General features: G+C 36.6%; 1 protein-coding gene across 2 annotated transcripts in view; it reads right to left on the bottom strand.

Moving 5' to 3' along the window:
* The window catches only part of CYB5R4 (cytochrome b5 reductase 4), a 35527-nt gene that overhangs the window by 4959 nt on the left and 15828 nt on the right, over positions 1 to 14740 (bottom strand). For both annotated transcript variants that reach the window (XM_081945883.1, XM_081945882.1), the window contains 8 exons: positions 10025 to 10079; positions 8280 to 8337; positions 7688 to 7781; positions 6644 to 6676; positions 5158 to 5280; positions 3599 to 3739; positions 761 to 913; positions 329 to 479 (listed from right to left, as the gene is read on the bottom strand). In XM_081945883.1, coding sequence (XP_081802009.1) covers positions 329 to 479; positions 761 to 913; positions 3599 to 3739; positions 5158 to 5280; positions 6644 to 6676; positions 7688 to 7781; positions 8280 to 8337; positions 10025 to 10079 — 808 coding nt within the window. The remainder of the gene's footprint in view (positions 1 to 328; positions 480 to 760; positions 914 to 3598; positions 3740 to 5157; positions 5281 to 6643; positions 6677 to 7687; positions 7782 to 8279; positions 8338 to 10024; positions 10080 to 14740) is intronic.

The following is a 14740-nucleotide window of genomic DNA, read 5'->3' as shown; positions in this document are numbered from 1 at the left end:
AGCTTGAAGTTACACTTCGCTTTCCGCATAAAGAATTTTGTCTTTAAAAGGAATTTACTAGGATCTTGTTGATGGAATGGGGGAGGCAGCTAATGCTGTTGTAGTGGTGTTGTAACTGGCATGTGGCAATGACCTTGGGAAACAGGAGGAACAGCTACAGATCAAACAACTGGCATGTGAAAGTACATGCGGGCAATCATTATTGTGAAGTTGGTCACTCATCAGTTATCGGAACAGCATAGTTTATTTGAAGCAATAAAAAGAAAAGGCTTTGAATGACCCAAATGAAAAGGAAACTTTTATGATAGGTCTTAGAACAGAAAAATACCTGAGGGTAGCACTATTACTGAAAGCATAATTGAGCAGTTTCACCATTGGTGTGAATCCGGTGCCTCCTGCCAATAAAAACAAATCTTCTACATCTTCCAGTTGTGATTTTTTAAAAATGCCTTCAGGATTACTCAAAGAAATGTAGTCTCCTGTTAAAAAATGCAATAGGAGAAATATAGTACAATAAATGTTAAAGGATTACAAAATCATGATAATTCTGTTCCCTGTGACAGATACAAGTTAGCATCCTCACAGGTATTCTACAGAAAACAATGGAACAAATGAATGAAATTAGACTGTCTGCAGTCTACGCAATACTATTCTTTTTTAAAATGCAGAATATATTTTTGAAAATATTTTTTAAATGAAAAAGAACAAAATAATAGATTTTCAAGATGCTCTGAGAAAGGAAGAAAAATGTGTGCCTTACCTATTTGTAAAGTGTCAAGCACCGGTGTAAAAAGTCCTCCAGGATAAATTTTAATCATAAAAAATATTTGTGCCTTATCATTGGAAGAGGGGATTTTGAATGGTGATACCAAGCAAGACAATACTGGTGTATAAGGCTTGACTATCTCTGTACCTAAAGAAAGACCGTGCAAAAGAACAACCCATAATAATAAGCATTAAATATTACAAACAGCTTTAGGGCAAGAAGGTATAAATATTAAGAACAAACATATTAATATCTGGGGAATAAAGAAAAACGTATACTAAGTATGGCACTCGTAAACAATTTATTTCAAAATAAGCCAAACATCAATGCATGATCATGCTATAAACTATCTTTTAAATGTTATATTATTTTGCTTCATTGGAATATTTCTCCTATCACATTTATTGTCGACCTGTTTTGTATATCATTTGTCTCTACTCTTCTTATCCAATCCATGTTATTACTTTTGGCCAAGGAGTGTCAGTGTGGGACCCCATAGGAGACCCATTTATGCCATGCCAAAGATCAACACAAAGTATCTTTGTGTGTGTGTGTGTGTGTGTGTGTGTGTGTGTGTGTGTGTGTGTATTTTTTTTCATAGATTTTCATGGGTATAGGTATGCAGGTCTTGGCATATTCGAGTCTTTTCCCGTGTAAGATTGACAGTATCTTGGCGATGTTTCAACGAGATCACACTCGTCATCTTCAGGCTGGTGCCTTTGGCTTCGTGCTTGTGCGAGCAAAGCGTGATCGGAACTGCCGTTTTTCTATAAATATAGGTGGAGGTATGTGGAATGTTGGCTTTGTTGCTTTAAACGGATTGGTTGGCTGTGTTGTCACATCTTGATTGGTTGATGGAATTGATGTTTGGCGAGGGTGATTGGTGATGGTGTCCTGTGTTGTTCTGAGTCCTGTGTTGGTTTTTGTGGCTGGGACTTGTTTATTGACTATGGCTAGTTTCCAGATGTCTGGTAGGCAGGAGGTATCATCACATTTATTCATGTTGTGGGGGAGCTTCTCTATTTCGATAGCTTCCATAATTATTCTCTTGTTGAAGTGTTCAGTTTTGGAGATTAACCTGGTCCCGTCTAAATCAATTTCATGTCCTGTTGCTTTAAGGTGCTGGAAAAGGGAGGAAGTTTTTTCTTTTTTCTTGCGTTCTTGTGTTCTGCGATGCATGCATTTATTCTCCTATTAGTTTGTCCAATGTATGTACCTGGACAGATTTTGCATGGTATTTCATAGACTCCTTGGTTTTCTAGCTGGATCTTGTCTTTGGGGTTTCTTAAGATGTTGGCTATTTTTGGGTCAGTGCCGAAGGCTGTCTTGATATTGTGTTTGTGGAGAATTTTGCTGATTTTATCTGTGGTCCTTTTGATGTAAGGGAGGAGGTTCCCATCACATACTTCATCCACAATGGACAAAGATACAAATAGATAGAAGGAGCACCTATGGGATCACCCCTCTCACCCGTCATCGCAAACCTACATGGAACACTTTGAAACCAACGCCTTAGATGAATCTGAATATAAACCCAAACTCTGGCTTAGATATAAAGATGACACTTTCATAATTTGGCCACATGGGAAAGAAAAACTGGACAACTTCCTCACACATCTCAACAGCATACACCCCAAAATACAATTTACTATGGAAATAGAAGCTAACAACCAACTTCCCTTTCTGGACATCTTAATCTACAAAAAAACCAATGGCTCCCTAGGACACACCATCTACCAGAAAAAACACACACACCAACTGCTACTTAACACACAATCCCTTCACCACCCTGCACAGATCAACTCCATAGCCAAGACCTCATCTCCAGAACCAAATGCCTAACTGACAAAGACCACCTGAAAACTAAATTACACACCCTCACAAAAGTATTAATTTCCAACAAATTCCAAAAAAACACAATTACCAACCTAATCCAGAGGGAGACCCCCCCCCCCAAGAACCGAGACAAAGTACAGGACAACGGCATCACACTCCTTCCTTACATCAAAGGCACCAGATAAAATCAGAAAATTCTCCACAAACACAATATCAAGACAACCTCCGGCACTGACCCAAAAATAGCCAACATCTTAAGAAACCCCAAAGACAAGATCCAGCTAGAAAACCAAGGAGTCTATGAAATACCATGCAAAATCTGCCCAGCCACATACATTGGACAAACTAATAGGAGAATAAATGCACACATTGCAGAACACAAGAACGCAGTCAGAAAAGAAGAAAAAGCCTCCTCCCTTTTCCAGCACCTTAAAGCAACAGGACATGAAATTGATTTTGAAGGAACCAAATTACTCTCCAAAACTGAACACGTCAACAAAAGAATAATTATGGAAGCTATCGAAATAGAGAAACACCTCCACAACATGAATAAACGTGATGATATCTCCCGCCTACCAGACATCTGGAAACTAGCCCTAGTCAATAAACAAGTCCCAGCCACAAAAACCAACACAGGACCCAGAACAAATGAAGATGACGAGTGTGACCTCGTCGAAATGTCGCCTAGATACTGTCAACCTTACACAGGAAAAGACCCGAATATGCCAAGACCTGCATGCACGCACACACACACACACACACACACACACACACACACACACATAGAGAGAGAGTCAAAATCACTCAATTGCAGAAAATATCTTATAATACTGCATTATTATCAAATAGATGAGCACAAAAACCCTGCTGTATGATATAATGTATAAGATGTATGATTTTTCCCTTGGTAAAAGAATGAACTACATGTGCATTCCTTGAAAATCAAAATTAGAACCAATAAATTCTAGAAGAGAGGTAAGATTTTCACCCCATTACCTGTAATTGTTTGTTTGAGGTAAAGATGGTGTCCCACTGACACTTGGAGATGAGTTCCTGGTGGTAACTCTACACAGAACAGTCTAGTATCATGACTGATATTTGTCTTTGACAACAGCTTACATTTCCTGTAATACAAACCTTAGAAACACAGAAACCGGGGAATTACCTGAATTCACTTTGCTCAAGTATTAACACTGTTAAATGTTTATGCTTCAAATACATTTAAAATCTTTGTTCTGTTCAGGAATTTCAGAAAGAAATTTCTCAAGTCACCTGAACTCTCTTTACAGAAACAGAACGAAAATTCTAAATCTAAGTCACTGAAATTCTCTGACTTTTACAAAGTATATCAAAAAAATATTCTGCTGACCACTATTTTTCATATATTACATTAATATTTTAATCTCAAAATATTAACATTTATATTTACTGGTATAGTAATAATGCCAATGTATTCAAATTCTCTAGATATATAAAGTGAAAGAACATTTCTAGCCAAAATGTCTGGTCCACATATTCAAGTCTTACAGTGTAGAACAAATCAATTACAGACATGATGATGCAAAGGTACATCATCACAAACTGATGCTATGCCAGTATAGCAGATAAGAGCCACTTTTTTCTCCAAGTGGCAAACAAAACTGTCACAGTGAGCCACACAATGGTCTAATCCTCATTAATGTTGCTTTTTCATCCAGACTCTCCTGAAAATTTATTCGGAAATAAGTATATCAAGCTACTGATAAGCAATCAATGCTTCAACAAAAGCAAGGGTGAATAGAAGGTAGACAGAAACTCAAGCACAATCAGGGGACTATCACTATCCATCTTGCTTTAGAGGCACTTCCTTATATCCTCAGAGTTTAGAGCAGGGTTGTCAAACTTGCGGCCCCCGCAGGCCAGATGCATCACGCGCTGGCCACGCCCACCCCTGGTCGAGCAAAGGGGGGAAAGTTGCGATACGTCATGCGACAACATCATGCCATCACGAGTTTGACACCCCTGTCACCTTCTGTATCATTCTGCTTCCAGCCAAAGCAAGACCACAAGTTTGACAGACATCCTGCTTTATTAATGGGACCTGTAGGACTGCCTACAGTTGCTTGGAGGCACTGACATTCTGAGCTACACAGTGTACACAGTTATGTATGATTCACCAAAGAACATCTCCTAAAATTGGCATATCCTTGTAGATATTGATTCAGATCCTGTAGAGAGAGGCTAGGGCAAAACCAAGTATGGAAGGAGTTCAGGGGAGGGTCTTAATTACAGTTAAGATGCAGAAACAGAATCTGAAAAGCCTGCCCAAGTTTTATTCTGTCCCATCTAATACTAAACACACTTAAGGTGGGGTTTTCTTGAGTTTCTTTCTCATGGCCTCCTCTGTGTAACCTTTTCTGTGTGTCCCACCTCAATGGCTTGCCCCGGCTTTTCTGAAGGTCAGCTCTATATTCCTTCACAGCTGTATAGAATGGGAGCAGAAGTTTCTGTTATGCCCTAAAATTAAGAGGAGGTGTGCAGAAATGAACTTTGAGCAGAACAATAAAATGTATTACCTCTATCTGTACATTTGACAAAAGAATTATGGCTCTTTAGAGGCTGACCAAGTTTTTTCCAGGACAAATTTTCTTTCTTCTTCAAGACAAATTCCACTTTTCCCACTTTTTCAGAAATCTGTACTAAAAATATACATAGTATTTGTTCTATAGCAATACACCTACAACATTTTGCACAGGTAATGCAATTTTACAAATTATTACCCATCAGCTGCTGGTGGAGGGCATTTTCATTCAGTTTTTAAAAACGGAATGTGTAGTACATGTAGTCCTTGACTTACAACCACAACTGAGTCCAACACTTTTGTTGCTAAGTGAGATATTTGTTAAGTGAGTTTCGCCCCATCTTTGTTGCCACAGCTGCTAAGTAAATCACTGCCATTGTTAAGTTAGTAACACAGTTGTTAAGTGAATCTGGATTTCCCCATTGACTTTGCTTGTCAGAAGGTCATAAAAGGTGATCGATCCCATGATCCCAGGACACTACAAAGGTCATAAATGCGAGTCAGTTGCCAACTCTCTGAATTTTGTTCACCTGGCCATGGGGATGCTGTAACAGTTGTTAAGTGTGCAAAATGTCCATAAGTTATTTTTTTCAGTGATGTTGTAACTTTGAACAGTCACTAAATGAATTGTTTTAAGTCAAGGACTACCTGTATTACTGAATGAAACTTTTTTTATACATGCATAAATTTCCAAACTATTTGTCTGTCATAGACTGAAAGCACATTTTTACAGTTAAGCAGTATTTGGATTAGATCTCTTTGCAACGGTAACAGAATACAAATGTATACAATAAAAAAAATTAAAATATAAAGCAAAATTCTTGGGGCAGGGAGATGTATACACCTTTGAGTCAGTGTTGAGTCCTGGCGATTACCTGGACTAATCCTTGCAAAGTTTTTCAGAAGTGGTTTGCCTTTGTCTCCTTCTTACCACCAAGGGAGAATGACTGACAGAGGGTTATCCAGTTGGTTTAGCTTTGGTTAAATTTTGTTATTGTGGGGTCCTTGGTGCTCTCTGAGCTTGACAGTTTTCTTGCAGACTTTTCATTACCAAACTAGGTAACATCATCAATGCCTAAAGATATTGCTATTCTTGTGTATTCTGGCACTCTTTTTTGTGATCTTTTAAACTAAAGAAGAAAGATTGAAAAACAATGCCTCTGACCTGATTCTAGAAATAATTTTGGAATGTGGAACTATTGAACAATTATATCTACTCCAATATAACTTGTAAGAATAGTGAAATTTTCTTTCAGTTTTTTGAAAATTCCTTATTAGTTTTATACTTTGAAAGTTTTCAATAAATTCTTTGTTCCTGCTTTCCTTCTATTGTTTTCTTCTCTTTCCACTAATTATTTTTTAAAAAATTAAAAATACCAGAAAAAAATCAAAATGGGATATTGATATTACATCAGCTCCTATGTTAATAAGATAAAGAAAAAAAAAACAAGTTTGAACCACAAAATAATAGACTTACTTACCTATCATATCTTCATAAACTGCGTAACTCAGTTCTAAAACAGATCCATATAATTTGGTTAAATAAAGTCTTTTTACATAAGATTATTAGTTATATTATTAGTCTGTTAAGCACTAAGGTAAAAAGAAAATGTGAAACTGTTTAAACATGGATCAGGGTGTAATTCAGTTTATGAAAGTCTGTACAATGAAAATTTACACAACAAGCTATTTGTCACAATTGCATTACTACATGAATGAGGCTTAGATCTGTGGAATTTTCCTCTCTTTCCATGGTATCTAATAGTTCCAAAACTGTTTTTGCATGTAACCTGGAAAATACAAATTTGGAGCAACCACTCGTGTGTAATAAAGAGCTTTGATAAAATATATGCAAACCAGAGGTTTTCATGTAGCATCAAATCACTGAAGCTGAGCAAGAAGTGAACATATTTGAAAATATATGCTCACTTCTTATAATTTTACTGGAAAAAGGAATGGATAACCCGGTGGTAGATCAGATATGCTGTATTCCTAGTTAAATCCATGGTTTCTTTAAGATGGACTTGGAAACACTTGAACATAAAATTCAGAGAATTGTTGCTTCTTATAGAAGACATTTCGGACCTACTTCAAACAATATATCTTAAGTGTTTTGATGCTTCTTAGATTTCTATTCATTAGATGTGCCTAATGCAGAAAATACAACATGCATTTTCCATTTGCTCCCAGTTACTGAAATTCAGTATTGAGGAATCTGAAATTTTGTTATAATCTCACTTTTCACTTGGTTTAAGTGCTTTTTGAACATCTTGCTCAAGAGCAGGAACAAGTGCAAAGAAAAATAGCTCCAAGAATAAACACTTTTTCTTCTATCACACAATGTAGCACATTTTACATCATTGTATCCTAGTCTTATAATATGAATGCAGCCTTCACCATATACAAAAGCTGACAAATGCACATAATATTGGCATTAGCCGAACGTGTGTTATGTTAATGCAGTCTAATCCATTTATTGATTGATAGAAGTGTGAACTAAATTAATATGCCAATCATGAGCTTACCAACATGTATAAGGTAAGAGAAGTCTTTCACAATTATTTCTCCTCTTAATGTACGTTCCTGAACATCTGCAATCACCGATTCAGAATTCATATCCTTTCAGAGGGAAGGAAAATGGGGAGAGGGTACAGACAGCTGTTACAACATTGTTCTACATTATTATCACTAGGCACAATCAATAGCATTTTACAAAGGAAAAAGAAGCAACAAGAAGAAAGTGAAGATGAGGGAAGTAGGTGAAGAATGCACATCTGGTTCATTTAACTATTTAGGTTTAGATTCAGAAGGTGATTAAAAATCACAAAAAGATGTTTTTGACAGTAGTAGGAGAAGGGTTATACTAATAGTCTAGAAGTACACTTTAAACATGTGCAACAGCAAAAAAAAGATGTGTGAGGGAGATGATAGCAAAAAAACATGTCTGAGGGAGATGGGTGGTTAATAAATAGGAAAGAAAGAGTTCTCAAGAAATGAAGTAAGATACATTTAAATATTTTAAAATAACAGCTAGAAAAGGAACGAAGGCGAAGCCTATACCGAAAAAAGACAAGATTACAATATTGGAAATCTTTTCTAGCAAATGAATGTATTTACCTTTTGTTTAGTGTATATTACTACAGTGACTGAATCTTCTGTCTGGAACCAGTCATAACTGAAATAAATTGAGAAAACTTTAATTTTTTTAAAACATAAGGATGTACCTCCACAGGGATTATTCTTCATGCATGAAATATTATTTAATAATGCGGCTGTCATAGGAATCATTTTAGGCTTCCTTAAACTGAAGGAAAACATCACAAGAATTTTGATAAACAAATGGGATATTGACACTGCTATTACATTTTACTATCCATTTAGGGCACTAAATGTAAATAAAGTTCAGTAGGAAGAGTGGAGAATTAATTCCATCCCAAATCAACCTTATGTGACTTTGTAACAGTGGCAAATATCTTTAGCTCGGGTGGATGAGGGTGAAGGTTCGTTTTCCGAGCTTGTGGATTGGTTTCCAAATGTTTCATTGCCAGGCTAGGTAACATCGAACACCAGCTGGCAGTCAAATACCATGATCCCAAATCCTTAACGTCTACCCACACTGACACCAAACAATACCAGTTCAATTGGAGCCACACAAAAATCATCGGCAACGTTACCACTTGTCATATTCACGAGTTCATCAAAGTTTAGCATTCCTCAAGCAATTTCATCAACAAACACATTGACCTACAACCCCTTCAGTATCCAAATCAATCACACAGCCAACCAGAGACGGCATCGACCCTCAACCAACTCACACAACTCCCCCACAAGTTTACCTCCCAATGACCCTGACCTGATGTAATCTCCTTATCACAAGACCCATCACAAGATTCGCTGATGATTCACAGCCGATCCATTACAAGACCCGCACTTGACACCTACACCTGAAGTTCTTATAAAAAGAAGAACACTGGTACCCCCCTAAACTCCGCTGAAGATGTTACTTAGCCTAGTAATGAAAATTCAGAAGCCAACCCACAAGCTCAGAGAATAAACTTTCACCCTTATTATGTGACTTATCCTGACCTATCTTGATAACTCATTGACACTTTGAACCAAACTCAAAAATGTTACTTGCATCAGAGTCAATCTATAAATTGTGAGACTTAACCCGAGACCTGGACAATGGCTTGATATTCAGTTTGATTGTCTGAAACAGCTACGTGCTAAAAGCAATACTGATGTCATTAAAACTGTATGACCAGCAAACCCTGAACATGCTATGATATCATAATTATTCTGAGATCTGAAACAATGGCCTACCATTGCTCAGTATTTAGACTGATTTATCTGACAAATTGGCTTTGACCAGAACTCTTCCAAATAGCCCTAGTCAGAAGAACCAAATATTCATCTATTCATTTTTCTGAGGCATAACCACAAGGCAGTAGAATGCTTATGTGTTCTAGCAAATAATAATAGATTTTTTGATTCCTGAGCTACCTACAACAACATGAACATTCACAACTATATATATATATATTTCCAGTTGAAATCAACTCCAAGAGACTTCATGGAAACACTCATGCAACTTTCTTGACAAAATTCAAAATGGTTTCTTGATGCCTTGTTTTCTTCTGACCTCTTAATCTATTTATAACCCTGGGCAATCTCCCACGCAAGCACTAGCAAACCAGACTTTCAGAACAAAATTATGTTAAAATGGGGGGAAATTAGTCTCTACAGTATGGCTGATTTATTCCAATTATTCCATAAATTATATAATATACTGTACTTCTAATATATTTTCATTCAGTCCTTCCTTAAATAGAATCCCACTTAATGCTGAAATATGACCATACCTGGGAACAATTTCTTTGGAACAGTCATCCAAAACTTTTTTTTCTGGAAGTATACCTACAAAATATAAGTTCATTAATGCACAATGGTTAACATTATTCTAACATTAAGGATTTATCAGCCTAATCTACTCCCCAGGACAGCAGGAAAAATAATGGGGATAATATGTTCCTGATTTTCATGAACAAAGGGTTAGGTAAAATATACTATTAATTTTTGTTACTTATCATTTCATTCAAATAATCATAAAAGCTGATGGAGATTGCTACTAGGAAGAATTCAGAACCTCCAGTCTCTAATTTGTCTGTTTAAGATAAATATTTGGTTATACGATCCTAGCATAAATAGCAGGAGGGACATCACAGACCATTTTACACTAAACTATTATTATTCACATTTATTATGACCGACCATTCAAATGTCTTATCCTTTTCAGATACAGAAATATCCAGAACTACAGAAATGAGGAAAATGTTGGCTTGCAGGTCACTTTTTTTAAAAAAGCCACATGAAATGGAAAAACCTTGGCATGTAATTTATTTTTATATCAGATGAATCATGAGTATTTGCATATCAATTATGTTTACCGATGTTTACAGATTTACAGAGTTGAAAGGGATCTTGTAGGTCATCTAGTCCAACCCCCCCTCGCCAAAGCAGGAGTCCCTACACCATTTCTGACAAATGGCAGTCCAATCTCTTCTTGAACACCTCCAGTGATGAAGCTCCCACAACTTCTGAAGGCAACTTCTGTTCCATTGGTTGATTGTTGTCACTGTCAGAAAATTTCTCCTTATTTCTAGGTTGAATCTATCCTTAATTAATTTCCATCCATTATTCCTTGTCTGTGTTCGGGTGCTTTGGAAAATAGCTGGACCCCTTCCTCTCTGTGGCAGCCTCTCAGATATTGGAACTTTGCTATCATGTCTCCCCTGGTCCTTCTCTTCACTTGACTAGCCATGTCAGTTCCTGTAACCGTTCTTCGTGTTTTAGCCTCCAATCCCCTAATCATCCTGGTTGCTCTTCTTTGCACTTTTTCTAGAGTCTCAACATTTTTTTATAGTGTGGTGACCAAAACTGGATGCATATTATAAGTGTGGTTTTACTAAGGCTTTATAGAGCGGTATTAGTACCTTACTTTATCTTGATTGTATCCCTTTATTAATGCAATGTAGGATTGCATTGGCTTTTTTGGCTGCCACTGCTGTCTTATATTTAGCTGGTTGTCCACTGAGACACCATGATCCCTCTCACAGTTACTGCTATTAAGCCTGGCTTCATGCAGTGCATATTCAGAAACATCAGAAGAAATCACTTACAAGGTTGCCAAGCAATTCACCCTAACCCTAACCTATAAAAAAACCTACCCATCCTTAAAAAGCAGTGTCGACTATATAACAGCACTTTTTTGTGCTTGCACAAACTCTCCTGAGTAGAGGGGTAAAAAGAGCACTAGCTCCAATACACACAAAGGGACACAGTACAAACCTCAATACTTGGTAATGATTCTATGACAATCAGCTGAACTTAATTTTCAAAACTTATTTCAACATCTTGGATTTCCTTACATAAACCTATTTAGTCTGGCTTGACTTTAATACAGGTGGGGGGGGGGGGGGAAGCCAACATTATTATGGTGTATTGGGGTTGTGTGGGTGTCAAATAAGGATTCACTCTTACGCTTCTCTGAATCTTAAAAATTATGTTTGCATATTTTTCTTTTAAGAAAAAGAAATATTTTAAGACTATCAGATCTAGATTATAAAAATCCAAGCCACCATAAATTGGCAGCAAAGAGAATTTATCAAGCTCTAATAAACAAAAATAGGTTGTTGAAACTGTTGGTTTAAAGCAACAACTCTGGATAAGAAATAACAAAGCAGAAAAACTATTACAAAAAGATAAAAATAAATGATTATCAATGGGATTGGTAACAGCTTCCTCATTGACACATAGGAATCTGTCAGGAGAGCACTGGAAATAACAACCATGTGACTGTGGCTGACCTCAGCAGCACTGCTCATTGAAGGGGCCACAATTTTTCCAAATTTCAATCCGACAGAAGTAATAGGAAAATGGGATTTTGAATACATTCTCTAAGACCATTTGAGGTACCTTTGTTCAAAAACCAATGCCCTATGATGACCATTTCATCCAATGGAAGATTACCAACAGACAAACAAACCTAAGTTTTAATTATTATATAGATGAAAGATAATAAAGGTAACCCTTTACCTTGGTTTTGACATGCTATTAATATTAGTATTGTTATTATTAATGAATTTTAATAAATTATTTTTACTGTAATCAAATATTCTACATCATAAAAAAGAAAGAAATTCTTTATAACACCTCTGATACTAACAAAAGCCATTTCTCCACTTCTTACAATGTCTTCAAAGCATCACACAGCTGTTGTTCTTGTCCTTGTTATTTTGGCATAATGAAGTCTAAATGGGTCAGGAAGATGCTATCAATTGTTAGTAGAAAACAACTGTAGAACACTAGTTTCGGGCCTTGATCCTTGACACCATTTCTTTTACTTTTGTTTCTAGAAGGAAGCTAAAAGGGGAACTTCTTCCTTCATCTTCCTCTCTAGAAAATGTGCAGTCCATAATCTAAGTCTGTGATTTAGCCCAAAATAAATCCGAACCTAAGTACAAATCCAAAATAAACACATTTAGAAAACAGCCAAGCACACCACATAAAGGAATACAATTGCCATGCTGGTTGCAGAAAACAGCACCAGCAACATAAAAAGTATTGTTCTTTCTTACTGAAGAAACGAAAACAAAAGTCTCCACCAGAGCAAAATAACAAAATATACCACAATACTGTACATCTTCATTCCCAGTAAAAGATACTCCTATTTATGAACTACTGTATTTTTTTTCCGTATAGCATGACCTGCTATAAACCCATTGGCTTGTCGCAAGGCTGCCTGGTAAGCTTACCAAGTCCTCAAGGGACCTGAGGCCTGAAGCCTCTGCAAGATGCAGGAGAGCCCCCCTAGCAGTTATCGAAACACCGATGAATTTAGAATAGGGAAAGACCAATTATCCAAATTAGAAGTCAATTTTGGTAGGAAAAATAGCCAATTTATCAAAATTGAAGGTAGGAGAGATCAAAAGGCACAGTTAGTCCAAGAATAGCCTGAGTCTAAAGCTGGGAGGAGCTACTACAGAGGGCGTGTCATCACAACTTGTAGACTCAGTCCTATTGGATACTGGACAGAGTAAACCCATGCCTGGATGATGTCTCCACCTACTAGGAGAAACCCCTTTTCCCTACTTCTAATGGAACTCTAGTCCAGCAGAATCTTGTCAAACCATGCCCCTTCAGAAGGTTTTATGCTAAGCTTATTGAAAAGATTAATTTCCTACTGTAATATAGACAAAATATTAAATTGTTAGAACTTTGGAAAAATTTGTATTATATTTTATCTCTTCCAGTATTATTTTAGATGATCACATCTCAAGCATCTTTGATACCTTAATAATCTTAGCTCAGCTGAATATAAATGATACTTTCACACCATGATAGTTCTCTATTGTGGATCAAATTTTAATCATACATCTCTAACTACTGTCTAATTTCACCAAAATCAAGTTCACCAACTTTGGAATATATCAGAATTCTAAAATAAATCTGAAGTTGATTTCTGTAGCTATTAAATAATTTCTACTATCCAGTTCTGCTGAAAGCAGAAACCTATACTGTTGTATTGTATTGCATTGTACTTTTGTACTTTCTATACTGTATTGTAAAAAAGGAGAAAAAGCTGTATTAGCAACAAACGTTTCTACAAAATTCAGTATCAGATTTGATTAATTCTGGGATTCTACTTTATTGTGTTTTTTGAGATTTTGCAAAAGAATAGGAAAATGGTCATAGAAAAATAGAAGAGACCAAAAGGTCATTTGGTGATTTTAGCCACACTAAAATAGGTTTAGAAATAAATTCAGTTACCTGGATATCTCTGGAAACCAGCTGGATATTTACAATATTATTGTATCAGATTAAAAATTAGTATTTCTGCCTTTCTCTGTATGAATTACTGTAATACTAAAAATATTGGATACTTCAAGCTGGCAGTTACGCTGAATTATCAATTCACTGCTACACTAAACAAGCCAATGTATTTCAGAGCTACTCCATTCACAAGACAGCCCCTTTGTCTATTGAGATGCAAAATCAGTTTATACATGGCCATCCTTTTCATTACACATAATCCTCGACTTACAACCAGGCGCTTAACTAACCATTCAAAATTATGACAAACACAGGAAAAGTTACTTCCAACTAATCTTCAAAGTTAAGACTGTCGCACTACCCCTCACGTAATGGCATTTTGAACCACTGGCACCTGTTCACACTTACAACCAGTTGCCAAGTATCCTTGTGATCACCATTTTTAATTTCTCTGCTGACTTCCCCAGAAAGTCAATGGGGAAGCTGGCAGGGAAGTTTTCAATCTGTTGTTGCCTCTCCACTCTGCATAGTGGGAGGGGATTCTTGCAGTGGATTCGAGAAACAAAGCCTGGATCATGAAGATTCAAGCATGTTTTTCACCAGTCCAGTATGGGAGTTTCCATCCACCTTCCATGCACAGAACAAAACGATAGCACTGGGATAAGAAAAAGCTGCCTGGATTGTCAGGATGCAAGCTTTTTGCTTTAGCCCAACACTGGCGTTTCTCCCATCCATGCACAAAAGAG

The sequence above is a fragment of the Natrix helvetica genome (genome assembly GCF_964273705.1).
Source record: "Natrix helvetica genome assembly, chromosome: 2".
In the NCBI taxonomy this organism is placed as follows: Eukaryota; Metazoa; Chordata; class Lepidosauria; order Squamata; family Natricidae; genus Natrix; species Natrix helvetica.
The sequence above is the reverse complement of the archived record's forward strand: the minus strand, read 5'-3'. Positions and strand labels throughout refer to the sequence as shown.